General features: G+C 52.5%; 2 protein-coding genes and 1 long non-coding RNA gene across 5 annotated transcripts in view; 1 reads left to right on the top strand and 2 right to left on the bottom strand.

The window, feature by feature from the left end:
• The first annotated feature begins 439 nt into the window (after positions 1-439).
• LOC121144390 lies at positions 440-27826 on the top strand. Of its 2 annotated transcripts, none has more exons than XR_005881747.1 (2): positions 440-1013; positions 26867-27826. It is a non-coding gene; the product is annotated as an uncharacterized LOC121144390 (long non-coding RNA). The 2 variants fall into 2 exon arrangements; XR_005881748.1 differs by having other exon boundaries at positions 440-1017.
• Positions 8412-16977, bottom strand: Reep2 (receptor accessory protein 2). The gene is made up of 8 exons (XM_013125034.3): positions 16799-16977; positions 15018-15090; positions 14599-14675; positions 10485-10605; positions 10176-10289; positions 9766-9913; positions 9551-9678; positions 8412-9461 (listed from the first exon to the last, which is right to left on the bottom strand). The coding sequence occupies exons 1-8, from the start codon at positions 16828-16830 to the stop codon at positions 9393-9395; spliced, it is 762 nt and encodes a 253-aa protein (XP_012980488.1). The 5' UTR covers positions 16831-16977; the 3' UTR covers positions 8412-9392.
• Positions 25891-27923, bottom strand: part of Kdm3b (lysine demethylase 3B) — a 60120-nt gene continuing 58087 nt past the window's right edge. For both annotated transcript variants that reach the window (XM_013124409.3, XM_040758089.1), the window contains exon 24: positions 25891-27324. In XM_013124409.3, the coding sequence (XP_012979863.1) occupies positions 27244-27324 (81 nt within the window). In that variant the 3' untranslated portion in view covers positions 25891-27243. The remainder of the gene's footprint in view (positions 27325-27923) is intronic.

Below are 27923 nucleotides of genomic sequence, written 5' to 3'. Positions count from 1 at the left end.
AACACGCATACAGTCACACACTCTTTTTTTTTTTTTTTTTGGTTTTTCGAGACAGGGTTTCTCTGTATTGTTTTGGAGGCTGTCCTGGAACTCGCTCTGTAGACCAGGCTGGCCTCGAACTCACAGAGATCCACCTGCCTCTGCCTCCCGAGTGCTGGGATTAAAGGCGTGCGCCACCAACGCCCGGCCAGTCACACACTCTTACACACCACATCACACACACACACACACACACACACACACGCACACACACACGCACACAGGTAAACAGATGAAGAGAGACTCTCACCCACTCCAAACATGATTCAGGCCTTGTAGAAAAGAGACCGTGGGGGAATTTAGCACCAGGTACAGGGTTGCCTAAGGCAGTTGTGTCCGGGTGGCTTGACTCAAGTCCTGGGTAGGGGTGGGGGTGGCGGGGTGCGGCCTAAGAGGTGATGAGCTAGACAGTTAGGTTAGTCTTAAAACGGAAGCCATTGAGGCAGAGAGAGTTGGAGGGGGTGGCACAGTCTGTCTGTCCTTAAGGAGGTCTGTAGAGGGAGGAGGTATCTGTCCGTCTAGACAGGTTCTGAGGATCTCTCCCGCCCCAGGGTGCCACGCAGAAGCTGAGAGAGGCTGTGGGTCTCCCTGACCTGTGCGGCACAGCCGCTGTCACTGGGCTCAGAGCGCAGCCGCTGTCACTGGGCTCAGAGCACAGCCGCTGTCACTGGGCTCAGAGCACAGCCGCTGTCACTGGGCTCAGAGCACGACCCATTCTGTGGTGTCTTCTCTGCTTTCCCCACCCCCCGGCTGAGTGTGCAGCAAAGCCAGTGGCTGCAGAAATCTCTGGAAGCTCCCTGGGCGGGAGAGGGAGGGGGGTGTTACATAAGAGCCCTACTGATGTGCAGGAAGTCGAAAGCAGCCTTTCGATTCAAAAAGCAGTGTTTCCACCCAGCCCAGAAAAGGCAGGAATAGAAACTGGGTTATTTCTGGCCCCTCACCACCCGCCCAGCGCCAGGATGCTCAGCTTCTTGGTGGGTAAGCATGGGTTCTCTGGCAGGCGGGAGAAGAGGGGGAAGGGGACAGGCACCTTCTGGGGTTACCTGATTCGATTCAGAGCTGTCCCCCTCCCCCTTCCCCCCCCTAACAAACCGGGAAGATGCCAAGGCTGCCGCAGTAGTGCCAGCAAACTTGTTCCTCTGACTTCCCTTAATCTCTGGTGCAGTCCCACGCCCACGCCCTCCCAGCACACGCTTACCGCGGGACAGGCTCTGGGCTAAGTGCTGCTCGGTGTTCGCCTTCACAATGCCTTATGAGGCACGTCTCCTTCTCAGCCCCAGTCCATTGATGGGGAAAGGTGCACAGAGAGCACAGGGAACTCATTCAAGGTCACAGAGCCAAACCAGGATTCTATTCGAGACGGTCTGGCTTCAGAACCCTTTGTCTAAACTGCTGATTATACCAAGATATCTGTTTTTCTGGGTCCCGAAATGAATCTGAGTCTCTGTCTCTCTGTCTCTGTCTCTGCCTCTGCCTCTGCCTCTGCCTCTGTCTCTCTCTCTCTGTCTCTCTCTCTCTCTCTCTCTCTCTCTCTCTCTCTCTGTCTCTTTGTCTCTCTCTCTCTCCACACTCTGCACACAGGTTTTGAGTTAGTTGGAAAGGGAATGACAAGCAAACAGGTGACTTCTATTCATGTCATATTGACTGACCCCAAACACCGTGTCTTTTCTATACTATAAGACGTCTAGGAGACTCCTGCAGCCCTGCTCTTGCTGATCCACAGCCTCCTGGGGACAGACACAAGGAAAAAAAAAAAAAAAAAAAAAAAGAAACAGCAATGACGGGTACGGTGGCCCATGCCTGTCATCCCCACATTTGCGAGGCTGAGGCAGGAGGATCAGGAGCCCAAGGTCATTTTCAGCTCCATAGAGAATTAAGGCTAGTCTGGGCAACTCAGGGCTCCGTTTCCTCCCAGGCCAGGTGCCGTGGGGCACCTTGACCGTGTACAGGTCTTGAAGCCGGCATTGAGCATCCAACCAACTTTTGCTGACTCAAAAATTAAAAAAGACTAAGAAGAGCCGGGCGTTGGTGGCGCACACCTTTAATCCCAGCACTCGGGAGGCAGAGGCAGGCGGATCACTGTGAGTTCGAGACCAGCCTGGTCTACCGAGCGAGTTCCAGGACAGCCTCCAAAGCCACAGAGAAACCCTGTCTCGAAAAACCAAAAAAAAAAAAAAAAAAAAAAAAGAAGAGAAAACAGCAATGGCAGCCGGTACAACACATTTGCTCATGGTGGGGCACAGCTAGTTCCACTTCCTCAAGTGCATCCAAGCTCATCAAAGAGCCAAGTTGCCATAAAAAAAAAAAAGAAAAAAAGAAAAAGCGCAGGATATGACCACACACACACACACACACACACACACACACACACACACACACACACACCTTCCAGGGCTTGGGAGGCAGAGACTAGAGGGTCGCCAAAAATTGGAGGCCAGCTTGGTTTGCAAAGTAAGACCAAAACAAAATATTCTGAATAAACAAAACATAACAAGACAAGAAGAGAGCCAGGTGGTGGTGGTGATGCAACCCTTTAATGGCAGCACTTGGGAGGCAGAAGTAGGCGGATCTTTGAGTTCAAGGCCAGCCTGGTCTACAGAGTGAGTTCCAGGACAGCCAGGGACCACGTAGAGAGACTCTGTCTCTGTACACATAAAGTTTACCATTGTAACCACTTAGTTTATACTTATGATTCAGGGATATTAATTACCATTGTAACCACTTAGTTTATACTTATGATTCAGGGGTATTAATTACATTCACTATCAACACTATCTGCTTCCAGAACTTCTTAATGCTTCCAAACAGAAAGTCCATTCCCATTAAACAACGGCTCTCTGCCCCCTTCTCCAGACTCTTGCTAACCTCTGTGTCTGTGTACCTGACGGCTCTTGGAATGTCATATAAGGCAACCACAGGCTGTGCAGTCTTTGGTGTCTGGTTTATTTCACTTGGCATGATGTTTTCATGGACTGTTCCCTTTCTTCCTTTCTTTCCTTCGTTCTTCCTTTTTCTTCTCTCTCTCTCTCTCTCTCTCTCTCTCTCTCTCTCTCTCTCTTTCTTTCTTTCTTTCTTCTTTTTTGAGATAGGTTTTTTTTTTTATGTGTAGCCCTGGCTGTCCTGGAACTTGCTCTGTAGATCAGGCTGGCCTCAAACTCAGTGATCTGCCTGTCTCTGCCTCCCAAGTGCTGGGATCAAAAGCCTGTGCTATGACACCTGGCTCTCACGGACTGTTCCTATCGAGGCATTCTTGTATGAAGATCAAATCATGCACCATGTCATATATGTTTCACGTTTTGTGTGTCCACTTACCTTAACATGGATGAATGGAGGTTTCCATTGGAATATTATTTCTGTCTTTGTATGTGGATGTTTCGCCTGCATGTATGCCTGTCCACCGTGCTTGTGCCTGGTGCCTGTGGAGGTCAGAAAAGGGCCTCTCAGGTACCCTGGAAATGGAGTTACAGATAGTTGTGAACCATCATGTGAGTGCTAGGGATTGAATTCATGTCCCCTTTGAGAGTGACAGATGCTCTTTTTGTTTTTGGGTCTATTTTCAAGACAGGGTTTCTCTGTGTAGCTTTGTAGACCAGGCTGGCCTCGAACTCACAGAGATCCGCCTGCCTCTGCCTCCCCAGTGCTGGAATTAAAGGCGTGCGCCACCACCTGCTGGCTGCCATGGGTGCTCTTAACCACTGAGCTATAGCTCTGTCCCTTGGTTTTTTTTTGTTTTTGTTTTTTTGTTTTTTTTTTGGTTTTACGAGACAGGGTTTCTCTGTATTGTTTTGGAGGGTGTCGGTCCAGCCTGGCCTCGAACTCACAGAGATCCGCCTGCCTCTGCCTCCCGGGTGCTGGGATTAAAGGTGTCCCTTGGTTTTTTGTTGTCTTGTTTTTTTGACTACAGTGAGTAGTCAAAAACTCTGAGAACCTTGTTGCCCTGGTGTTGTGGTTGCACAATTTTGTTACCCTACGGTGATAGCCGTATGGTTTAGCCGATAGCCTGTGGCTACCTGAGGCTCTGGGAAGGGTTTTTGATGTTGCAGCTGCAATCCCCCTGCTTCCATCTCCTGAGTAGCTCTTATTCCGTGGCTTCCCTCAGCCAAGTCCCCATACTCTCTGAGGGAGTGCCCAGTGGGCTGGTGGAAGGAAGGACTTGGGTCTTTCGTGGGCTGGGGCTCTGGGTGATGTTTTGGGTGTGACAAAGTTTCCATGTTCTCAGGGGCTCTGGGTAGGCTCTCTTCCATCTCCAAGACCAGGCCCAGCCTTCTTTCCCTGGTAACATCCATGCTGTCTCACTTTTTCTCTCCCAGGCTAAATATGGAGTGTGAAACTGCTCTTCTTCCCGATTTAGCATTTGAATTAAAGCGAGAACCGAATGTGGCTGGAATGCTGACTCCCATCTGTGTGCTAGAAAGGGCTTGCAGTCTGATGGGGAAATGACTCCAGAACACGATGACAGCAGGGAGGACAGGTGTGACAGCGGCCTGGGGGGGACACCTGGCAGCTCGGGGGTGAGGGGATAAAATCTGAGCTGAGATTTGTGCACTTGTAGGAGCTGGCTGGTGAAGCAGGAGCTCGCTGGGGTGCTTGGGCACTAAGAACCTTGCAATGATGTGAGTGGCCGCAGCCTCTGCTGAACGCCAAGGGGAGGGGGCTGAGTTGGTCAAGAGCATCCTTCATTTCTGTCTCGCCCTCCTCCCCCTCTTCTTACCCTTCATGGTTAGGGTTAGGGTTAGGGTTAGGGTTTCAGGGTTAGGGTTAGGGTTGGGTTAAGGTTAGGGGTTAAGGTTAGGGGTTAGGGTTAGGGTTAGGGATAGAGTTTCAGGGTTAGGGTTAGGGTTAGTGTTAGGGTTAGGGTTTCAGGGTTAGGGTTAGGGTTTCAGGATTAGGGTTAGGGTTTCAGGGTTAGGGTTAGGGTTTCAGGGTTAGGGTTAGGGTTTCAGGGTTAGGGTTAGGGTTTCAGGGTTAGGGTTAGGGTTTCAGGGTTAGGGGTTAGAGTTAGGGTTAGAGCTAGGGAGAGAATAAACCAGGTGTTCATGACCTGGCCAGAGACATCTGATCACATGATCCCTTTAATTCGGTCTGGGGTTTTGTTCTGTTGTGACAGTCTCCTATGTGGTCCTGCCTAGCCTGCAACAAATGTAGACCAGGCTGGCCTCAACTTGGAGTTATTCTCCTGCCTCTTCTTCCTGAGGGTGTTACAGGTGTTCTCCACCGTCCCCACACACAGGCTGGTCACAGAGTGGATCTGGCAGGCCCAAGGCGGATATGGGACAGAGGCAGTAGGATCAGGATCTCCACACGGAAACCAGTCAGGAAGGGTCCCTGCTTGTTGTAGCCGAAACCACCCTCCTCAGGAGGCCGGCTTGAGTCAGTCTCTCACATTTCTGCCTCTTACTTGTTGAAACCGAGTCATGATTTTGGTTCAGATGAGATGGGGTGGAAATCTTAGGCTAAGAGAAACCTCTTGCTGGCTATGGGAAAGGGCCCGTCTAGAGAGAGGGTCATGCCCCTGCCAGGCCCAGCTAAGGGATGCAGGTGTCAAGACTCTGCATCAATATTTCAGGGAACATTATTTATTGATCACTCATCTGGCTGGGACAAAAGGAGAGAGGGATTCACCAGGGATACGGGGCTGCCTGGGGTCAGTTTGGGGAAGAGGTCAGAGAAAGGTAGTTAGGTCACCGGAGAGGCATCTCCACCCTGGCAGACCCTGCAAGAAGACTTGGGGATTCTAGGGGTTGGTTGCCCTCTCTTCCAACTCCACATTGTCGCTGGTGAAGATGATGGAAAAGGCTAGGGATCAGGGAAGCCTGGAGCAGGCCTGAGATACCACTGTGACCCGGTTCAGGGGGGCAACTACTATGTGGAAATCTTTCCCCTCAACCCCGGACCCTGCCCCCTCCCCTCTCCTGGCTCCCAAATTAGCATCTAAGAGACACCTAGTGAAATGGATTTCAGGGTCGGGAGAGGAGAGGGGCAGTGTTGGGAGGATCCTTCCCAGAAGCTTTCTTTTTCCGTCCACTTATTGTACTGAGTGGTCGGAGTGTGCACCTGCTGGGTTCGGGCAGAGATTGCTGGAGAACCCACAGCCGTCCTGTCTACCTACCCTCAAAGATGCTTTCCCCTTCCCCCTTTAGTTTTCCCTCCCGTGGAGCAGGCTCCCTGGTCCCCAGGCCTTAGCCATTGGAGAGATTGATTGATGGAATCTCACACTGGGAGGGAGCTGCGCCACCTAGTGGGCTTTCCATGCCTTGCAGGCAGCGGTCCCGCAGCGCGCGCTTGGGTTAAAGCCCCAAACGGAAGCCGCTGTCCAGCTCCCGGGACTGACTCGGGACGTGCGCTCTCCTCCTCGAGCCAGAGCCGGGAAGAGATAACTGCGGCGCTTGGGAGGGTAGTGGTCCCGCGCTAGCAGGGCCTTTCGACCCCGGAGACAGCTTGCTCCGGTCATCCCGGGATGCCGCAGACCCAGGGACCGCCGCCCCGAGTTCCTCCATCCCCTGCTAGCATCGCTTTCCCGCGGGCTGAGCAAGGCTGCGCTCGCTCGCTCGGCTCTGCTCATCGCGGCCGAGCCGGCACAGGCTAGAGGGAGCTGCTGCCGGCTTCCCTCTGACGTCAGGGCCTGGAAACCCCATTTCCAGCAGGTTCTTGGGAGGTTGAAACACCCACAGGAGAGGAGGAGAAGCCGGAGGAAGCAGCCTCAGGCCTGAGGCCGGCGTAGTGCGGAGCATAGGCCTGGAGGCTTGCCTGATGCTTCCCCAGGAGCCCGGACGTGTGACGATAGCACTAGACCCCAGCCCTTCCCAGCCGGCTGATGCCTCCCACCTAGCAATAGCAGACTGTCGTTTATACCCCTCTAGCCTGAGGACATCCGAGGGTGGACCTCGGGGACAGAGGGGACAGCGTGAAGTCACCCAGACCCAGTGAGTCCCACCAGCCAACCTTCTCCTAAAAGGCTTTCCACCTATTCCGTCGTCACCGCCATCTCTCCTCTCCTCTCCTGCACCGTAGGAAGCAGGCCCCAGTGCCCAGGATTCTGGAAGCCTGAGTGTTTCCATGGCAACAGAACACGGCGAGTGGCAATCTGAGAACGTACTCCTTTTGACACACACACACACACACACACACACACACACACACACACACACATACACACACACACAAACCAAGATGTCTATGTAGAGTCTGGCCGTGCAGAGTCTGGTAGTGTGGGGGGGCATGTGCATAGCGTGTGTGTGTGTGTGTGTGTGTGTGTGTGTGTGTGTGTGTGTGTGTGACATATAGCAAATGAAATTTAAATAGAATGCCTGACCTGTTTTCCTGGCTATATGGTAGGTACTTTTGGGCATCTTCTCTTCTGTGACTGGTACCTTTCTCTCCTTTCCAATTAAAAAAAAAAAGCCAGATTCCTTCAGGACTGTGCTGACTGGTTTTATGTCAACTCCACGTAGGCTCGGGTCATCCCAGAGGGGAAAATCTTGAGGAATTGCCTCCATCGGATAGGCAAGCCTGGGGTGTATTATTATTATTTTGGTTTTTCTTTTCTTTCTTTCTTTCTTTCTTTCTTTCTTTTTTTTTTTTTTTTTGGAGACAGGGTTTCTCTGTATTGTTTTGGAGGCTGTACTGTAACTCGATCTGTAGACAGGCTGGCCTCGAACTCAGAGATCCGCCTGCCTCTGTCTCTCCAGTGCTGGGATGAAAGGCGTGCGCCACCACCGGCCTGTGGTGCATTTTCTTATCTGATGACAGATGTGGGACAGACCAGCTCCTTCCGGCCAGTGCTGTCCCGGGAAGGTGGTCTTAGGCAGTACACAAATGCAGACTGAACGACCTAGGAGCTGGCCAGTGAGCAGCGCTCTTCCCTGGCCTCGGCTTCCGTTCCTGCTCCCTCGGTGACGCGGTGTGACCTGAGAGCTGTACTGAAATAAACCTGTTCCTCCCCTAGTTGCTTTGGGTCATGACGTTTCCACAGCAATGGAAACAAAACTTAGACGGGGGCTGCTCTTCCAGAGGTCCTGAGTTCAATTCCTAGCAACCACATGGTGGCTCACAGCCATCTACAATTCAATCTGGTGCCCTCTTCTGGCATGTAGACAGAACAGTATATATGTAATAAATAAATAAACCTTAAAAAAAAAAAAAGACTTTACATCTGGCAACCTCCACGGGCTACTAAAGGATCTACTGAGATTTGGGGGACAGGCTTCTGGGGTGCAAAACAACTTTTGGGGGTGAGGACCCTTAACTTAGCGTTCCTGTGTTCCATCCGGCCCTTTTCCAGCCCCTCACAGCCACGCCTCACCTCTCTGCCTGGCTCCCACTTACTGCCTTGGTGTGTGTGTGGGGGGGCAAGAAGGTCACAGAGGCCGTGATGAAGGAGGTGACAGAGTTTCGTTTATTGGCTCATCCAGTGGGCACCACAGACTCGGGAGCCTCTCGGCTCCTCCTTTCTCTTCCTTCTTCCCAGATTCTGCTTGGCCCTAGATGAAGCTGGCAGAACCAGGGCCCAGGGGTGGGGTCCGGGTTGGCTCTGGCAGGGAGGGGTTTGCTTGGCACAGGAAGGGGACCCAGTGACTAGTTAGGTCCCCTTTGACAGGAGAGGAAGGGGCCAGCTTGGCAGGACCTCGACAGTGGCGGAGCCCAGCCTAGGGGCGCGGATGCGTAAACTAGATCAAGGATGGAGCCAGCGGTGGGGAGGCCCCTTGGAGCGTCCTTCTGTCGAGGGCCTGGATCCTCTGAGGTTCGGGGACCAACAGGGGTGGGTAAAGAGGGAGAGAGACCAGGGCCGAAGTAGGGAGGAAGGGACCACCGTCACCCATCCTCCCCAGCATGTATCCCTTGGGATCCCACCTCTTTCTGGTGGCAGGGCCATGTTGCTCACATACAGCCCGTGCCTTCCTCCACTCCCAGCTGGGCCTGAATAACACCCTCCCTCCTCAGACCTACCCCACTTGTTCCCCTCCTTGGCCTGTCTGGACTGTGGCCGCTACCCCTGTTCAAGTCAGAGCTGTGGCTGCATGTCAGGCCCCAGAGGAGGGGATGTCAGGCCCCAGAGGAGGGGATGTCAGGCCCCAGAGGGGGGGGATGGCCATGGTCTTCAGCAAGGCACTGGATGGGCGGGGCGGGGCGGGGCGGGGCTGGAGCGGCGAGAAGAGCAGTGCTGGCCCAAGAGCCCCCACCTCCTCAAGGGCTGAGCCGCTGGCTTCCCTGCAGCTGCGCCCCCCCTCCTCTGCAGGAAGAGTCCGCGGGGAGTGGGGGGTCTCGGGTCTGAAACACGTGGGCCAGTGGCCCGCGGTGGAGCTGCCTCCAATGCTATCGCCCTACAGCTGCAGGGGTGGGGGCAGGTGAGGACTTCAAGCCGAGTCGCCCCCTCCAGAACTCTTCTTCTTGGGTCGGGTCTTCAGCGTCTTGGGAGCCACTGGCTGTGTAGAGAGGGTGCCGGGGCTCGGCCAGGTCCCACTGGCGTCGCCCCCACTTCCCTCTCGTCCGCCCGCGGGGCCTGCGGCCTCACCTCAGCTTTGGGCACTTTTTTGATAGATTTGGTCCTCTTGGGCGCCTTGTCTCCCAGGTCATCTTCTGAGGTCTCTGTCCGGGGATCTGCCTGGCTTGTGCTACACCTTACACTCAGGCCAGGGTCATCTGGTTTGGGAGCGGGGGAGGGAAAGAGAGTAAGGGCACAGGGGTCTCTGTCGGGTCTTTCCCCCACAGCCCGGGCTCGGCCAGTACCTAAGTCCTCGATAGTGTCCAGGAGGCCCCCGGGGCCGGGTCGGAGGCGGCCGTCGGCCCCCTGCAGTGGTAATGCGTCCTCATCTCGGATGAGGGTCAGGTCCTGCATGCTGAAGCTCCGCAGCTTTTCGGACAGCACGCCCTGGCCCTAGGGTCACCACCACGCAAGCACCGAGAGAGAGCAGGAGGGAGGGGGCGGGGTGGAGGTAGAGGTTACCGTGGTGTTGGACTTTCCCCCCTTGGTTCCGATGAGGAAACTGACCCGACAGTGGAAGAAATAGGGCTGGCGCCTGGAGCTTGCACAGCCCAAGGTCTCCAAGGCCTGAAGACACGGGGTGGATGCCCGGGAAGGACCCAACGGGATGGACAAGGCGGGGGCCCCCAGGAGTCCGGACCCATCCGTAGCTCACCTTGGCAGCAGCTGTGACTGCAGCGTTGGCAGCCAGGTTCAGGCCCCTCTTGCCCACCCTCATCATGGTCTCATAGCTCTTGTCTCGGGCTTGTGTGATGTATTCGTCGATCTCCTACGGGGATGGCAGACTGGAAGTGGCAAGGCTGCAGGCGAGATGTTCCTACCTGTGCCGAGACAGTGTCCGCCGCCCCTGGGAGCGAGGCTCTGCAAGGTTACTGCGGGCTCTGGCCACCCACAGGAAAACGGGAGTGCCTCAGCTCAGCTAGGTCAGGCTGGGGGGAGCGGAAGGCGGGGGGTGGGGGCAAACCTTTTCCTTGTTGGACAGTGTAGGATGCACAAACTTGCGGTAGAGAACGCTGGAGCCCTTGGTGTAAGGGGACAACAGCCATATCACGAAAGCAATCTTGAGCTCGAAGTAGAAGGGGAACCTGTTGGGAGGACAGAGGTGTGTGTACAGCGCCAGAGTTAAGCAAGGGGTCGATCAGCACTGACCCCTGGACAGCTCCAGCCCTGTAAGATTTCCGTGAGGACTGGGAGAGTGGAGGAGGGGGTTCTAAACTGAGACTCCGCGTGGGGAGATAAGATGTGACCCCAAATTGGGGTACATGTCTAGAATCCCTGTCCTTGGCAGACTGGTCACAAATTTGTGGCCACTCTGGGCTACCTAAGACCCTATCTCAAAACAAACCATAGAACAAAGACCATGCATGGGGGGGGGTCCATTCCTAAATCTCAGGCACCTGGGGAGTGGGGGCAGGAGGATCATCTTCAGCCATATAGGGAGTTCAGAGTCAGCCTGGGCACAGGATGCATGGGACACACTCTCCCCAGCAAGCCCCGTGTTCCCAGGTCTCCCGTCTCCCGGTCCCGCCTGCCCTCCTTGCATGCGGAGGACCAGGATGGAGTCTGGGTCTTCACCCTTGCTGCCCAGGCCACGCCCTTCTTCTGTTTTCAGTGTTGACCTCCAGCACACTTGGCAAAAGCACTCTACCAATGAGTTATAACCCCAGCCTTTGACTTTTTAATTTTTAATTTTTTTGAGACAGGGTTTCTCTGTGCCGCTTTGGAGGCTGTCCTGGAACTCGCTCTCTAGACCAGGCTGGCCTTGAACTCACAGAGATCCGCCTGCCTCTGCCTCCCGAGTGCTGGGACTAAAGGCATGCGCCAACAACGCCTGGTGACTTTTCATTTTTTACCAAGTTGGGTAGCTAGGTCTTGGATTTGCCGTCCTCCTTCCTCAGTCCCCCAAGTAGCTGTGCTTGCTACATGGCTCATTCATGCGTGTGCGTGTGTGTGTGCATGTGTGTGCACGCGTAACAGAGGTCAGTCTCGGGTATTGCTCTCTCACTGACTTGGAGTTAACAAGTCCACCTTTCTCTGCTCCCCCGAGCTGAGATTGCAAGCATGGGCCATCATGCCTTTTAAACATGGGTTCTGGGAGCTGGTTAGGGCCTCGTGTTTGAGCAGCGAGCTTCACCCACCCAGCCATCTCTCTAGCCCTTCAATGTTTTTCAGTTAAAACTTCTGTTGTTTTTTTCCAGACAGGGCTTCTCTGTGTAACAGCCCTGGCTGTCCTGGAACTCCCTCTGTAGAGCAGCCTGACCTCAAACTCAGAGACCCGCCTGTGCTGGGATTAGAGGCCTGCACCATTGCTGCCGCCACCACCCAGCTGGAACACTTTTTCCTGAGGACTTAGTCTCACGGTGCTGCTCACAGTAACCTCAGACTCTAAGACTCAAGTGGCCCTCTGCTTCAGTGTTGGCCCTCAGTTCTTTGTATGTCTGGGGTACGGCTCTCCACTTGCCAGGCCATGAACCCCCTCAAGTCTTCTACACCCTCACAGAGCCCCCATCAGAGCCCTCTCCTTCACTAGTGCCCTGGAAATCTAGACTCAGTACCATGGATCTTTTCACAAATTTCTAAATTACCTCTGTCTACTAAAACCATGGCCGGTGAACACAAGGGCTTTATCTACACATGACACGATAGTTTGTCATCTCGTTACAGATGGTTGTGAGCCACCATGTGGTTGCTGGGAATTGAACTCAGGACCTCTGGAAGAGCAGCCAGTGCTCTTCAACCTCTGAGCTGTCTCTCTAGCCCCCTTGTCTTCCAATCTTTAAAACTTTTTTTGTCTCTTATTTAAATTTTGTTTTTTTGTTTTTGGAGTCAAGGACAATTTTATCAGAGTTTAAAAGAAAACCAAACAAATAACCCCAGGGCAGGCAAGCTTTAAACTCAGTTTCCCAGAAGAGGAGAATGGGAGAGAGAAGGAAGGAAACCATGGAGTTCAGACACACAGCTGACAGGCTGTCACATGGTGGAAAAAGAGTAAGGAAGCCTAAAATGTGTTTGAAAAGGGATGGGCCAGGCTGCGGTGGCGCACACCTTTAATCCCAGCACTTGGGGAGACAGAGGCAGGCAGATCTCTGGGAGTTCAAAGTCAGCCTGGTCTAGAGGGTTCCAGGACAGCCAGAGCTGTTATGTGGAGAAACCATGTCTCAAAAAAAAATAAATAAATACAAAGATAAATAAAATAAAAAAGATTCAGAGGTTAAGAGCACCGGTTGCTTTCCAGAGGACCTGGTTCAGGTCCCAGCACCCACGTGGCCACAGCTGTAACTCCATTCCCAGGTGCTCTGACGCCCCCTTCTGACCTCTGGCACCAGGCACACACACGTTACACAGACATACATGCAGACAAAGTGCCCAAACACATACAGTAGGTGCTTTTTTTTTTTTTTTAAAGAGAGAGTAGGGCATAGTGGTGCAGTGCATGCCTGTGATCCTAGCATTTGGAAAGCTGAGGCAGGAGGATCACTGCAATTCTGAGGCCAGCTTGGGTTACAAAAGCATTCCAGGTCAACCCAGCCCGAGATACATAGTGAAACTGTCTAGGGGAAGGAAGGAAGGGAGGGAGGGAGGGAGGATGAAAAAGAAAAATTATGCTTTTTTGAATTAAAAAAAATCAAGTGGACTTATGAAGGTACATGGCTGTAGCCAGTAAGCTATTGCCCCTCCTCCCCTCTCTCTCTGTTTTTCTGTGTATCAGGGTTTCTCTGTAACAGCCCTGGCTGTCCTAGAATTTGCTTTGTAGACCAGGCTGGCCTTGAACTCAGAGATCTGCCTGACTCTGTCTCCTGAGTGCTGGGATTAAGGCATGGGCCACCACTGCCTGGCTGCTATTGCCTCTTTTTAAAAAAAGGATGTCTGTGCGCACAGGCACATATGTGTGTGTGCGTCTGTGTATGTGTGTATCTGTGTATGTATGTCTCTGTGTGTGTCTGTGCATGCATGGGTGTGTGTGTGTGTGTGATTGTGTGGTGTGTGTGTCTGTGTGTGTGTATCTGTATGTCTGTGTGTGTCTGTGTGTGTATGTCTGTGTGTGTGTTTGTGTCTATGTGTGTATCTGTATGTGTATGTCTGTGTGTGTGTGACTGTTGGTGTGTGTATGTTTGTGTGTGTGTGTATGTGTGTGTCTGTCTGTCTGGTGTGTGTGTCTGTGTGTGTATGTCTGTGTGTGTGTATCTCTGTGTGTGTGACTGGTGTGTGTGTCTGTGTGTGTATCTCTGTGTGTGTATGTCTGTGTGTGTGTGTGCTGGGCGCAGGCTACTGGAATAGTGCATGGGGGGTGGGGTCAGAAGACAGCATCTGGGGCTGCTTCTCTCTTCCCACTCTTACAGGGCTTTCAGGGATCAAACTCAGGGCATCAGGATTATGTAGCAAGAGCTTTGCTGACAAGCCACTTTGCTGCCCCCTGCCCTGAGATTACGTAGCCCAGGTTGGCCTCAAAACTGCAACGATGCTCCCTGCCTTATGATCCCCAGTGCTGGGATTACAGCCGACTCAAATCCCATGTCCTGTACTCTTCAAGAGGCACTAGCTCATGAAGTAAACGTTTCTGAGAGGACTCAGACATATTCCCTGTCCCCATAACCTGCTTGCAATGCCTTAGAAATATGAATGTCCAGTGTGCACACGACTGAACTCTGTCCCACAAACAGGGGGAGATGAGCATTAGGGACTGGTCATCTGTTGTCACCATGAGGATGACAGAGCAGGTGCAGACTCGCTGAATACCACCGTGGTGCTGTGGCTGTCACCAGAAAGAAATGTGGAGGTTCTGTCTGCCTCCTGTCCCTTGCACTAGGGCGTCCCAGCTGTTCTGGAACTCGCTATGTAGATTCACCTGCCCCTGCCTCCCAGGTGCGGGGGGGATTGCAGGGTGCGCCGCCACGCTTGGCTCGTTATGTCTGTCCCTGCTATGCTGACATCAGGCTTTAAGAGCAGTGTTAAGGAAGCTGAGAGACTGTTGGGGCTGGGGGTGACTCTATCCTGGGTCCCAACCTCCTGCCTATCAGGTTGGAGGAGAGAGGAGGTCTGGGTCTTGAGATTCGAGGAGGGGGGGCACTGGACCTCACCAGGACAGTATTATATCCGTGAGTGTCTCAGCTGTGGTGAAGAAGGCAAAGACGATCCAGTACATCATCCACTTGACCTGAGGGGCAAAAGGGCAGCATCACGTGGGGCCCAGGGGCTGAGGGCAATTGTTGTCACCCAAGGTCCCCAATGTGTCATCGTCAAGTACCAAGGGCTAAGCCGGAGAAACCCAGGACCCCCATATTGCTGTCTGCTCCCTACTGAAGTCCTGGGAGAAAGTTACCCAGGACTTGACCGTTTGTCAACCGTACCATGCCCGGGTGGCAATTGGGAACACCCCGGAACCTTGGACAGTATGGCACAAAGCCACGCCCTTACCACCTACCCGTATGAGACAGACGTGACAAAAACGTGCCCCTACCCACCATGCTTGTGCAGCAGGGGAAGTTGTTCCACTCACATATTCCTTCACGTTTTTGGTCTTCACGGCCTTGTAGGAGGAATAGGCTGGGTACAGGGTGCCGAAGACGAGCCTAGGGAGGCAGGCGTGGTTACTGGGCCCTTCTCCCTCCCAGCTCCGTATTAGTCCCTTGGGGGGGGGCGCTAAGGTGAAAAGGACCAGAGCTGTCTGGCCCAGGAGCTCTGGTCAAGGATTATGTCAGAGCAATCAAGGCTCTGGAGATGCATGCCCTGGAGGCGGGGAGGGGGGGTCCAGGAGCCCGGATGAGTGACCATTCCTTCAGCCCTTGGCTTAGGAAAAGACCCAGAGGTTGGAGAATCCAAAGCGGTCCCTTCAGCCAGACTCCTTGGCTATGCACAAGCCTGTTACGCGCGGCCGAGGGGGCCTGGCCGCTGCCACGAGATGACCTCCCTCTTGGCCCAATGCCCACCCAACCCATCTGTCCATACGCTCGCTCCACTTCCTTGTCTCAGAGGCAAGAGGCTGGGCAGGACTCTGGTTCCCCAAGGGCACCTAACATCACCTAACAACAGGGCACCCAGCCTGACAGTCAAGGGAACTTCTGTGTTCCTGGGACCAGAGGACACAGACGCCAGGAGGTCCCGGGGGAGACAAAGAGATTCGCAGCCCCCATGTCAACATGGTCTGGGGGCAGGTACAGAAGACCTAGGCATTCGACCCTGCTCTGAGCATCCCGCTGCAGACTGCAGAAAGGACATCAGTAGGGGAGAAAGAGTCAGATATCCTGTAGGGAGTTTGCCCAGGCCGGGAGGGAAGCGGCCGTTCTGGACGCCACACACACGGAGAGATAAGGCCTCCGGGGGTGGGGTGGGAAGAGGAAACTCCAGTGGGTTAAGAGGAAATCAGGACAGCTGCGTGTAACAACATTGACTGCGAAGAAGGGTGTGGCTGCTGGGGGAGCCAGTCCTGATGGAGGCAGAGGGAGAGAGAGGAAGGGTCAGCTCTCAAGTGTTGCCCGGTCAGGACGGCAGTCACTGCCCGTGGGGATGTGGGATAGCGGGGGCAGGATCTCCAAGACCGACCCGACGTCTAGGCTGGTGTGTCTCAGGCAGGGAGGAATTTCTTCCTGTGTGATGGGGGGGGGGGGGGGAGTGCCAGGGCCATAGCGGCACCGTGCGACTGTTACAATGTGCCTGGAGTCAAGGCCGCCAAGTGTGTTTTCCCCGTGCTTTTCACTAGCCCGGGCGGACAATATCCATCCCTCCCAGCCTCCGTTCCGGGATGCCTCAGGGCAGGTGTCCTCATCCGGTCTCTAATCAGGAGGAAGAGGGAGGAAGGCCTGCAACCTTTGGGATCCGAGCTCTGGCATGATGAGCACCGCCCCCCTCCGCCCCCCACCCTGTCATGCTCCCCCCACGCTCGCTCCTCCTCTCCTCCCGAGGGGGGGAAATGAAGCTCTTGTCTGCTGGGCTCCTCCAGCCTGGACCTGCTCGGTGGGGGAGGGGACGTGCCCGCCTCCCCTTACAAACCAGTAGCTGCCCAGCCGCTAGCATGGGGGAGGGCGCGGGAGCAGGGCGACTGAGAATAAATGGGGTTTTTAAAGATAATAACGGGTGAGGTCCCCGGGAAGCCAGGCCTGCCGGGCTCCCGTCCTGATCCCCTTCCAGCCTTCGGTCTCTGCCCCTGGGGGACACCACACAGGGAGGGAGCCGCGGCTGGCCCATCCCAGGCGTGGATCCCGGGCCCTCTCCATCACTGGTCCTCCCCCTCCCCCTGCGCCCCCCAGCCCGGGCGAGCCCGGGTCCTGCCTCCGCACTCACACCACCAGGCGAGAGATGATCCAGGACACCATGGCGGGGCGGGGCGGGGACCCAGCCCGGGCGGGGATGCAGCTGCCCGAGGCCGGCGGCGGCGAGGGCTGCGGGAGCTGCAGTTAGCAGCGGCAGCCGCCGTGGGGTCAGCGGAGCGAGCGCGGAGTTGCCGCCGTTAAAGGGGAGGTCCCTGCCGCAGCGGCGGAGCGGGCCGTGGGCGGCGGCTCTTAAAGGGGAGGCCGCGGTGTCGGCGCGCCCCCCCAGCACCTGCTGCGGCTGGGCATGCGCCCTCGCCCTCGCCGCTTCCCTCGAGCGTCAGGCTGGAGGCCGGCCTCCTGGCGGGGACCCTCTGGGTTCCATCCTTTGGCATCAGCTTCGGCCGCCCACCTCCCCCCCTGCCCACATCAGGTTGAAGGCCGATTGCTTAGCTGCCAGGCCCTGGTGCTTGGAGCTTCCCAAGTTCTTTCATTGAATCCTCACGACTACCCTATAAGGCAAAAGTTATAATTATCCTCATCTGGAAGGTGGGGGTTATTGGTCTCACTACTATGCTAAGGGTCGAAAACCACTAAGTCATACTGTTACGATATGAAACTAGTAAGTGTATTTTACAGGCTGCGTACTACAAACACTGACCATCGAACTCTCTCCTCCCCCATTTCGGGCTCCTGGGGCCAGGCACAGCTGCAACCGTCCACTCCAGTACTCAGTAGCCGCCAATTCTGAGGTTAAAGGGCACCTGTCCACGTGGTCTGACGGGCATTTGGATGGTAAATTGTGCTGGGGTCAGGGAGATGTGAAATTCAATTTCATGGGGAAGGGTAGGAGAGAAGAGTGTGTCTTCAGTCGGTGGAAGTCCAGGGACCTCGGCTCCACCCCCATCAGAGAGTACCACCGGTAGTGGATGTCCTAATTCTGACATTTATATCCAGAATGTAGGCTACCTCGCCTCCTGATTTTCACCAAAGCCAGCCTGTTCCAAAGCATCCCTCCTCCACGGCCCTATTTTACAGCCGCTGCATCCTGGCGCCTTTATGTGTGGAATAATCCTTTTGGTGAGCACACTATTGACCCGTCCCACCCAGGATGTAAGGGCATGCCCAGGCCACTGCATGTCAAAGCTATATGGTCTTAACTATGTTTTCGGGCTCAAATGCTTTGGTGGGTGTTTTCAAACTGGTGTGTGAGAAGCAGGCCTCTGATGATGTGTCCTGCTTTTTCTGTACGACTTCCTTCCCAAAAGGCTGCTTTTAACTGGCCTGCAGTCTGTCCTTACCCAGCAAGAACACTTTAATTTTGCTTAATAAACAGAAGCCCGGTTGGGTCGGCTTCCACCATTTCTGAGGCGATCTAGGGCCACACACTTTAGCAGGCGTTTGCACAACCTCACAGCCTTGCCTGGGCTTTGAGCAGGTCGCACGTTCATTTGGCACCCTCCTGGAGGAAGGGGGACCCCATTTACCCCTTGTAAGCGTTTCGTCGGGATGGGTCAGGACAGGATGGAACAGGAGTGAGTGGGTCAGGTATTCTGGCACTCGGGAGTCACAGAATACCCAGTGTTACACAGCTCAGGTGGAAAGGTATCCTGGAGCTCGGGAGCCAAGGATACTGAGTGTTACACAGCTCAGGTAGAAAGGTATCCTGGAGCTCGGGAGCCAAGGACCACCACGGGTTGCAGTAAGCTTGGCAGCTTACAGCCTTGCCTCAGAGAAAGGCTTCTCCGGTGTGTCAGCTCCGCTCCGGCAGGACAGGGTCTTCCAGCTGGGGATGTTCGCCTAGTGTAGCAGTTTTGCTCCGCAGGAGGTTTCTCCGGCGAAGTTGCTACAGTTCAGCTCTGCTCCTGGAGAGCCGAGAGCGGAGAGCAGGGAGCCGGGTGGGAGCAGAGTGTAACAACTCCGCTCTGCCAAGGAAGGTTTCCCGGGCAAGTGTTACAGCGCTGCTCGCTCTGCTCTGCTCTGCTCTGCCCAGGGTCGCCTCTGCTCGCTCTGCTCTGCTCTGCCCAGGGTCGCCTTTGCTCTGTCGCAGCCGCAAAAGAAGATCTTCACCCGAAGCTCATCCAAAGGTGTTTATTGGAAGACAGCTGGACCAGCCAAGCTGAACATACACAGGGTTTATATAGGGGTTCCTGGGGTTGGGGAAGTTTTTCCAGGGTAGGGATTGGTCCGATTTCAGTGCTGAGCTCAGATTGGCTAGAGCTCTGCTCCGGGATTGGTTACTTTTTACACAGGATTAGGGTCAGATTTGGCTCTGGTTTCAGGGCCAAAGTGTGCTTCTTTCTCTGGTCCTTTTTAGCCTTTTGGCTCCAATTTTAGGGCCAGGGTACATTTCTTTCACTGACTCTGATTCCAGGGACAAAGTGTGTTCCTTTGGCACTGGTTTTAGGGTCAGGGTACATTTCTTTGGTTCTGGTTGCAGGGCCAAAGTGTGTTTCTTTGGCTCTGCTCAGGGTGTGTTTCTTTGACTGGTCCCTTTTCCCTACATTTTCCCCTTTTTTGTTTAATAAAACTGGGGTTTGGAAAAGGGGCGGTGTTATCATTAGACTACTTCCTGCTGAATGGGGGCGTCGAGGTTTATGGGGCAATCTTCATCTTTGTCCAGATGTGTCCAGGTGTTGTAGCTTTCTGGTTCCTTAGCTAGGGGCTGATAACCCTGTAATAACAACTGGTTGAAAGTTTGGTTAGAAATTTTTTGAACTTGTGGTTGAAGGAATCTAGACAAAAAATTTATAAGACAGGGTGCCACTAGTAGAATTAAGAAAACAGAGAGAAGAGGAGTTAGAAAAGGTAGTATCCAGTTTTATATTGGATTATTAGTGATCCACTGGCCAGAGCTATCAAGTTGTTTTTTATATTTTTGAAGGTCTGTTTGAAGTTGTTGAATTTTATCCTTTACTATTCCTGACTGGTTAACATAAAAGCAACATTCTTCCCCGAGAAAGAGGCAAAGTCCACCTCTTTCTGCTGTTAGTAAATCTAGTCCTCTCCGATTTTGTAGTACTACAGCAGATAGGGAGTCTATCTGACCCTGAAGGGTGAGGATGGTTTGAGCTACCTGTTGGAAATCCTGGATGAATTGTGAGGAAAGCCTATGGTACATCGTTAGGGAAATAATTAATCCTGCTGTTCCTGTGGCCACACCTGCAGTTATGCCCAGAGCTGCCAGGAGGGGTACGATCTGAATTGCTCGATTGTCATGTCGTCCTGCTATAAACTGAGTGATGGGAATTGGTAGGGGCTCTTCACCAGGTATCACTCCTAATTTAGGGAAGAGGAACACCAGGGTACATGTCCCAGACCAACTGGCAGGCAGGCAGTGGTATACCTGTGTGTCACAGAGAATCGACGCATTGTGAATGTTTGGACATAGGGGCTGTGTGGTAGTATTAAGTGTTATGGTATTGTTGTAGTCTTTAGAATCTAGAATGTCCACAAGGTGTGTTCCTGCTGAGCTAAAGCAGTCTGAGATACCGAAGAGAGAGATGTGGGAGAGATAAGGGGTGGTAGTAATGTTTGCCTCAGAGCAGTTTAGAAGTGGCAAAGTGGGAAAATCTGTTAAGACAATGGGTGAGGCCACAAAGGGTGGTTGTGAGTTTGACCCAGGAGGGACACACAACCAGCATTCTTTAAAGCGGTTAGGCAAGACATTATTTAATAGCTGGTATGTAGAGATTAAGGTTTGAAATAAGAGATGGTATGACAGGTTTAGGAAGGAGCTGCCATCCGTATACCATGTATAGGTGGCTTGGGGTAGAAGCTCCCTCATGTATATGTGTAGGATGAGGTAGTAACTCTTCTAGGGTCTCAATGTAAGAGTGAGATGGGGAGTATTTTGAGACTGGTTGGGGGAGAAGATTTGAAATATTAAGAGGTGGGCATGGCTGAAAGGTAAGTGTTGTATCCTCTACTAATGCTACCTGAAGGGAGAGAACTCTGGAGGGGGTAATGTTTGGAGACCCTTATATGTTAGAAGATGGGACAGGTGGTGAGGAGAGAGGACAGTAGTAGGAGACCCAAAGGTTAACTTTTTTGATTCTCGTATGAGGAGTTTAGCTGCAGCCAGAGCCCGCAGACAAGGTGTCCAACCTTGGATAGTGTGATCTAATTTTTTTGATAAGTATGTGACTGGTGCAAAGGAAGGTCCCAGTTGGTGACCCAGGACCCCGAGGACATATCCCTCTTTCTCAGTAACATAGAGAGAGAAGGGACGCGTTAAGTCTGGAAGGTGTAAGGCTGGAGCCTGTAGGAGGGCCTGTTGAAGCTGACGAAATGGCTTGGTAACAGGTGTAAGGAGAGGCTCATGTGATGGGCCAAGGGCTGCCTGATACAGAGGGCGAGCAAGAAGGGAGAAGGAAGGAATCCAAGAACGTAAGAAGCTGGCCATTCCTAGGAAGGATAAGATTTTATCCTTTGTGGTGGGGACTGTAAGTGATTGTATTAGGTTTTTTCTATCTAGGGTAATAGCCTTATGAGTTGGAGTAATAGTTAGTCCTAGGTAAGTTACCTGAGGAATGGACAGCTGGACCTTAGAGGGTGATACCCTATATCCTCGGCTACATAGAAAATTTAACAAAGTAGATGTGTCGGCCTGGCTTATTTCTAGGGATGGACTACAAAGGAGAAGGTCATCTACGTACTGTATCAACTTGGATTTTGGGAGAGACAAAGAGAATAAATCAGAGGCTAGGGCCTGACCAAATAAATGGGGGCTGTCCCGGAACCCTTGAGGTAGGACTGTCCAAGTAAGTTGTGTAGAAATGTGAGTGTCTGGGTCAGTCCAAGTAAAGGCAAAGATATTTTGTGACTGGGGGTCCAGAGGAATAGAAAAGAAGGCATCCTTGAGATCAAGGACAGAGAAATGAGAAGTTTTTGAAGGGATGGTGGAGAGTAGAGTATAAGGATTGGGAACTATAGGATGAAGGGGCACTACTGCTGAGTTAATAAGTCGGAGATCCTGAACCAGGCGGTAGGTTCCATTAGGTTTTTTGACTGTAAGTATGGGGGTGTTGAAGGGGGAAGAAGTGGGGCAAAAAAGACTTTTTCTCAGGAGGTCAGAGATGAGAGGTTTGAGTCCCCTGAGACTTTGGAGTGAAAGTGGGTATTGAGCCTTAGTTATATATTTGGCAGGGTTTTGTAGTCGGATGATTAGAGGGGTGTGATGTTTGGCTATAGAGGGATTTTGGGTGTCCCATACCTGAGGATCTACCTGAGAGGATGGTAAGGGAAGAAGTGTGTCAGACTGTGTAGTTTGTAGGAGGAGGAGAAGGGGAACAGCTGGCAAACCTGAGGCCAAACGGATAGGAGGAGCAAAAGAAATGGAGGCTCCCACTTTGGCTAAAAGGTCCCTTCCCAGCAATGGGATGGGACAGGTTGGTATCACTAGGAAGGAATGAGTAAGGGGGATACCCTTAAAGATACAGTTAAGTGGTGGGGTTTGTTGGGCCTGATAGGGCTGTCCTCCTACTCCGACAATAGAGGAACAAGAAAGAGTGGTTGGTCCCCAAAAATTTGTCAAGACTGAAAAAGTGGCTCCAGTGTCCAGGAGGAAGGAGATAGGCCTCCCTGATACTATGATAACTACCCGAGGCTCCCTGTCGGAGATGGCGGTGGTCAGGCCAAGGGAGCCCGGGCCCCGTCAGTCATCAATGGCCAGGCCAAGGAGGTCAGTTGAAGGGCGATCTGGGATTGATGTCCCCATGCTGTCAGGAACATGGGGGCAATCAATGCCCCAGTGTCCCTCTTGATCGCACCTTGGACATGGTCCTGGTGGTTTACGAGGGTTTGGACAGGCCCGGGCCCAGTGGCCTTCTTGACCGCATTTGAAACAAGGACGTAGGAGCCTTTGTCCTTTGGGAGCCTGGGCTTTCGTTTTGGCTGGCCAAGAGCTTTTAGTCATCATTAGGTATTTTTGTTTTTGGGCCTTTTTATCCCTTCCATGGTACACCTTGAATGTCACATTTAGGGCTTCTGACTGTGGAGTTAAGGGGCCCTTTTCTAGACGTCTGAGTTTGGCCCTAATATCAGGGTAACTTTGGGAAAAAAAGTAGGTCATAAGGAGTTTGTTTCCATCTTGAGTCTCAGGATCCACATTGGTGTATTGTAAGAGGGCCTTTGTAAGACGGTCTAGGAATTGGGATGGGTTTTCATCCTTGTCCTGGATGACCCTTTGGATCCTTTTATAATTTACTGCTTTAAGAGCAGCCTTACGGAGACCAGCCAGGAGACAAGTTAAAAACCGCTTCCTAGCTAGGATGCCCCCTGGGGTATTGTAATCCCAGTCAGGCTCCTGGTCAGGAACTGCCATAGATCCAACTGGGTAGGTATTATCAGTTTGATGGATGTCATCTGCATAGATTCTAGCCTGTTCCCAAACTCGCCTGCGTTCCTCAGGGAGGAGATTGTTGGTAAGAATCATATAAACATCATGGAAGGTAAGGTTATAGGACTGGGTAATATACTGGAATTCTTTAATAAAGGTGGAAGGGTTGGCACTATAGGATCCCAATCTTTTGTCTATTTGGGAGAGTTTAGTCAATGAGAAGGGGACATGAACTTTGACTAAGCCATCCACCCCAGCAACCTCTCGCAAGGGGAGAACTGGAGCTGGTTTAGGTTGGGGAGGTAAAGGGGTGGTCCCTTAGTGGAGCGGGACCGAGTAGTGGGAGGACTAGGGACTGTTGGTGGTGAGCTGAAGGAGGGTGCCAGTGAATGCTGACTAGGGTGACTTGTCACTGAAGAGGGAGGAAGGGAAATCGGAGGGGCCAGCACAAGAGGGGAGCTGAGGGTTTTGTTCGACGGGGAGAAGGCTCATTGGCTGGATCAAAAGTAGTAGAGGGATCATCTTGTTCAGACTTCCTAGCCAAAAGGAGTTGAGTGGGAGAGCATGAGGCACAGAGAGAAGGCTTGGAGCGTAGCAGAGAGAAAGCCTGGACATAGAAAATCTCCTTCCATTTCTCCAATCGCTCACAGTAGTTGTAAAGGTCCCGAATAATATTGGGATCGAGGGTGCCATTACGTGGCCATTTGGACTGATTATCTAAATGGTATTTAGGCCAAATTTTATTGTAAAAGCGAGTAAGTTTAGAACCCTTTAGTTTAGGTGTCAGGTGTAGAGACTTGAGGTTTTCTAGGAGGCATCCCAAGGGGGAATGGGAGGGTACGGATGACACGGTTCCCATGGATGAGAAGGAAAAGGTCACTGCAGCCTGTAGTCAAGGGCGTCCCCAGGACTCAGGGAGGACCACCGAAAGAGGACCAAGCCGTTCAGAGGGTCGTCACCCAACTCAACGGGGGTCAGGCTTAGCCCGGCTAAGCCAGAAGAGACTCGGTGCCTGGTACCAGGGCTTTTCTAGAGGCCAGAAGGCGTAGACGGAAACCGAGCTCTAAAAGGGTCTCATCCAAAGGAAAGGGTCAGGATTGGAATCGTAGAAGCCGCAAGGGCCTAGAGGAGCTGTGCAACGACAGCCAGCTCCAAGGGAGGAGGTCAGGAAGGGACGCAATGACCCGGTGGGGCCTAAGGAAACTGCAGGATTGCAATTTCAAGGGTGGTAGGATGGGGTAAGGTGAGGAGGGTCAGCTGTAGCCTTAAGGGCCTTGGCTGGGGTACCCCGTCTCTACAAGTATCCCTGACTTAGGGAGCTGAAACACCAAATGAAGGGAGACTTACCCAATCGTTGATGGTGGATGTAGTGTCAAGCGATTGGTGAGCTGGAAGGCGAGTCTGCTGCAGGCCAACTGGAGATGAGAGATAGGGTCCCAGTGCGGCTCAGACCACGAAGGGGAGCACAGGCACCAGGAGAGCCTATCCAAGTCACGGGTAGACTGAAGATGAGGGATAGGATCCCAGTGCGGCTCAGACCATGAAAGGGAGCACAGGCACCAGGAGAGCCTATCCCGGGTTTCGGCACCAAATGTAAGCGTTTCGTCGGGATGGGTCAGGACAGGATGGAACAGGAGTGAGTGGGTCAGGTATTCTGGCACTCGGGAGTCACAGAATACCCAGTGTTACACAGCTCAGGTGGAAAGGTATCCTGGAGCTCGGGAGCCAAGGATACTGAGTGTTACACAGCTCAGGTAGAAAGGTATCCTGGAGCTCGGGAGCCAAGGACCACCACGGGTTGCAGTAAGCTTGGCAGCTTACAGCCTTGCCTCAGAGAAAGGCTTCTCCGGTGTGTCAGCTCCGCTCCGGCAGGACAGGGTCTTCCAGCTGGGGATGTTCGCCTAGTGTAGCAGTTTTGCTCCGCAGGAGGTTTCTCCGGCGAAGTTGCTACAGTTCAGCTCTGCTCCTGGAGAGCCGAGAGCGGAGAGCAGGGAGCCGGGTGGGAGCAGAGTGTAACAACTCCGCTCTGCCAAGGAAGGTTTCCCGGGCAAGTGTTACAGCGCTGCTCGCTCTGCTCTGCTCTGCCCAGGGTCGCCTCTGCTCGCTCTGCTCTGCTCTGCCCAGGGTCGCCTTTGCTCTGTCGCAGCCGCAAAAAGAAGATCTTCACCCAAAGCTCATCCAAAGGTGTTTATTGGAAGACAGCTGGACCAGCCAAGCTAAACATACACAGGGTTTATATAGGGGTTCCTGGGGTTGGGGAAGTTTTTCCAGGGTAGGGATTGGTCCGATTTCAGTGCTGAGCTCAGATTGGCTAGAGCTCTGCTCCGGGATTGGTTACTTTTTTTACACAGGATTAGGGTCAGATTTGGCTCTGGTTTCAGGGCCAAAGTGTGCTTCTTTCTCTGGTCCTTTTTAGCCTTTTGGCTCCAATTTTAGGGCCAGGGTACATTTCTTTCACTGACTCTGATTCCAGGGACAAAGTGTGTTCCTTTGGCACTGGTTTTAGGGTCAGGGTACATTTCTTTGGTTCTGGTTGCAGGGCCAAAGTGTGTTTCTTTGGCTCTGCTCAGGGTGTGTTTCTTTGACTGGTCCCTTTTCCCTACACCCCTCCTTGTTCACTGAGCATGAACTACAAGGAAACTGCTGTCCCCCACGGCGCAGGGGGCTTCTCGCCTGTCTCACTGGGCAGGCTCTCCCTCTCAACCCAGCACAGCTCAGCCACCAGTGCCCACCGTGTCGTCTTGACTTTAGAAAGTTAAAACACAAAGAATTTTGTCTACTCCAAACAGATTTGTTAGATTTTTAATAAGAACATGGAAATCCCAATCAGCCCTTCAATAAAATTAAAGTACAGAAAGTGAAATTAAAAGTATTCTACAGTAAATGACTTTTATTTAAAAAAAAAGTAACTGTGAACATATAAACAGGCTGCAGGGCAGTCCACTTGGGAAGAGGTACATTCCCAATGTACCCATGGGCCAGTGAATCCCACCATCCCCAAGTAAATTCTGAATAAAAATGTACCTATGGGCCAGTGAATTCCACCACCCCCAAGTAAATTCTGAATAAAAATGCCACCGAGTAGGAAGTTTTGCTGGAAATATCTCCAGACAAAACTCCAAAAAACAAAACCTCTTATATTGGAACCCAAACTCTCCACCCCATTTGGAGACGCAGGCGGAGTCCCAAGGGAACGCTGGTAGTCGGCAAACAGCTCCTGGAGTCAGCAGTGTGCACGCAGGGATAGCTCCACAGCTCAGACATGACACAGTTCTTTCTTGGACAACTGCTCCCTCAAGATAAGACTGAGAGGGAGTGGGAGAGACTAAAAGAATTCTAATAAAATGCCAATTCTTTTAAATTACGCTTTGGCTGATTTTGTGCTATAAGGGACAGCTGATTTCTAAAACTCATATCTTTTCAGAGTTTTACTGAAAGGAAGACTAAAGCAACGTGCCTTTCCTCATAGTCCAGGAAAACAACTGTAATTTCAAAAGTTCTAAAAATATCTACTTTCATGAAATAGTAACTATTTCACTACAAACCTATTTTTCACTAAATACACACGTTTCCTAATCCTGGAGCCCCCTGGGAAAAGCTGTGGGCTCTTCCTGGGTCCTGAAGACTCCAGTGTTCAGAGAGTATGGGGAATGGCTGCACCCCCACCTCCTGGGATGGGCCAGGTCAGAAGTCACGTGTGCAAACACGGCCAGGCTTCCCCAGGCACATGAAGTCACCTTTTTTTTTTTTTTTTTTTACCAGTTATGACTCCTCCATCTCCAAACACAATCCCGCTTCTAGGCACAAGAGGAAGAGAGAAGGACGCTGTGCCCACACTCCTGGTTTCCATGGTCTCAAACCAGGACAATGTGCAGGAAAGCCCAGGAAATCGAGCAACCTGGATTTCCAGAAGGCCACTGGATGGGAATGTGGCACCCTCAGCGTCAAGTCTGAAACCATGTGTGAACTGTGCGACTTTCTTGTGTCGTGTTGAGGCAGCATAGGAGTGGCTGGAGAGTTTGTAATACTGACCACTGGCTTGGGGCAGGACCCCGGCTCCTGCAGAGAGAGAGCCCTGCCGTTCCCTGGTGAGTGGTGTGAGAGGCCTCCTCACAGGAGAGCTGCAAGTTCCCCGTGCCTTAAGACCTCGCCAGTTTGGATTCATGGGCCTTGAGAGTGCCGACAGCATCTTTCACTGCGTGGTATATAATGTTTTTCACCTAGGGAAAAATTAGCAGTCAGTGCACAGCAGCTCACAAATGTACATCTAGGTCTTACTTACTGAAAAGCTAACGAGGACACCCAGCAGTAGCTGTGCGCTTCCCAGATCAGGCAGGACACAAGGTCCACACACAAGAAAAGAATGTGTACAGCCATCATCACTTACATTCCTCACTAGTGCTGGGCACTGTCACTGCACTTTTTATTATGTGGACTCCTGGTTGATCATCAGGCTCAGCCGCAAGTGGATTTACTCATCGAGCCATCTTGCAAGTTCCCTTCCCAGCCTTTTGAGACAGTGTCTTACTACTTAGCCAAGGCTGGCTCTAACTATATGATCTTCTTGATTTAGATCCACAAGAAGTGAGATTACAAGAATGTGCCACCAGGTCTAGAGCTTATGTGTATACTCTAATTTGTCTAAAAGAGACATATTTTACATGTGATGTTGGAAGATTTAGTTAATGTTATTAAAATAAACTGATAGGTTAAAGACTAAAACGACTGACAAGATTCTTTTCTTTTCTTTTTTTTGGTTTTTCGAGACAGGGTTTCTCTGTATTGTTTTGGAGGCTATCGGTCCAGCCCAGCCTCGAAC

Source organism: Mesocricetus auratus, unplaced genomic scaffold (genome assembly GCF_017639785.1).
Source record: "Mesocricetus auratus isolate SY011 unplaced genomic scaffold, BCM_Maur_2.0 Super-Scaffold_100015, whole genome shotgun sequence".
NCBI lineage: Eukaryota > Metazoa > Chordata > Mammalia > Rodentia > Cricetidae > Mesocricetus > Mesocricetus auratus.
This window is presented reverse-complemented; position numbering and strand designations above follow the sequence as displayed.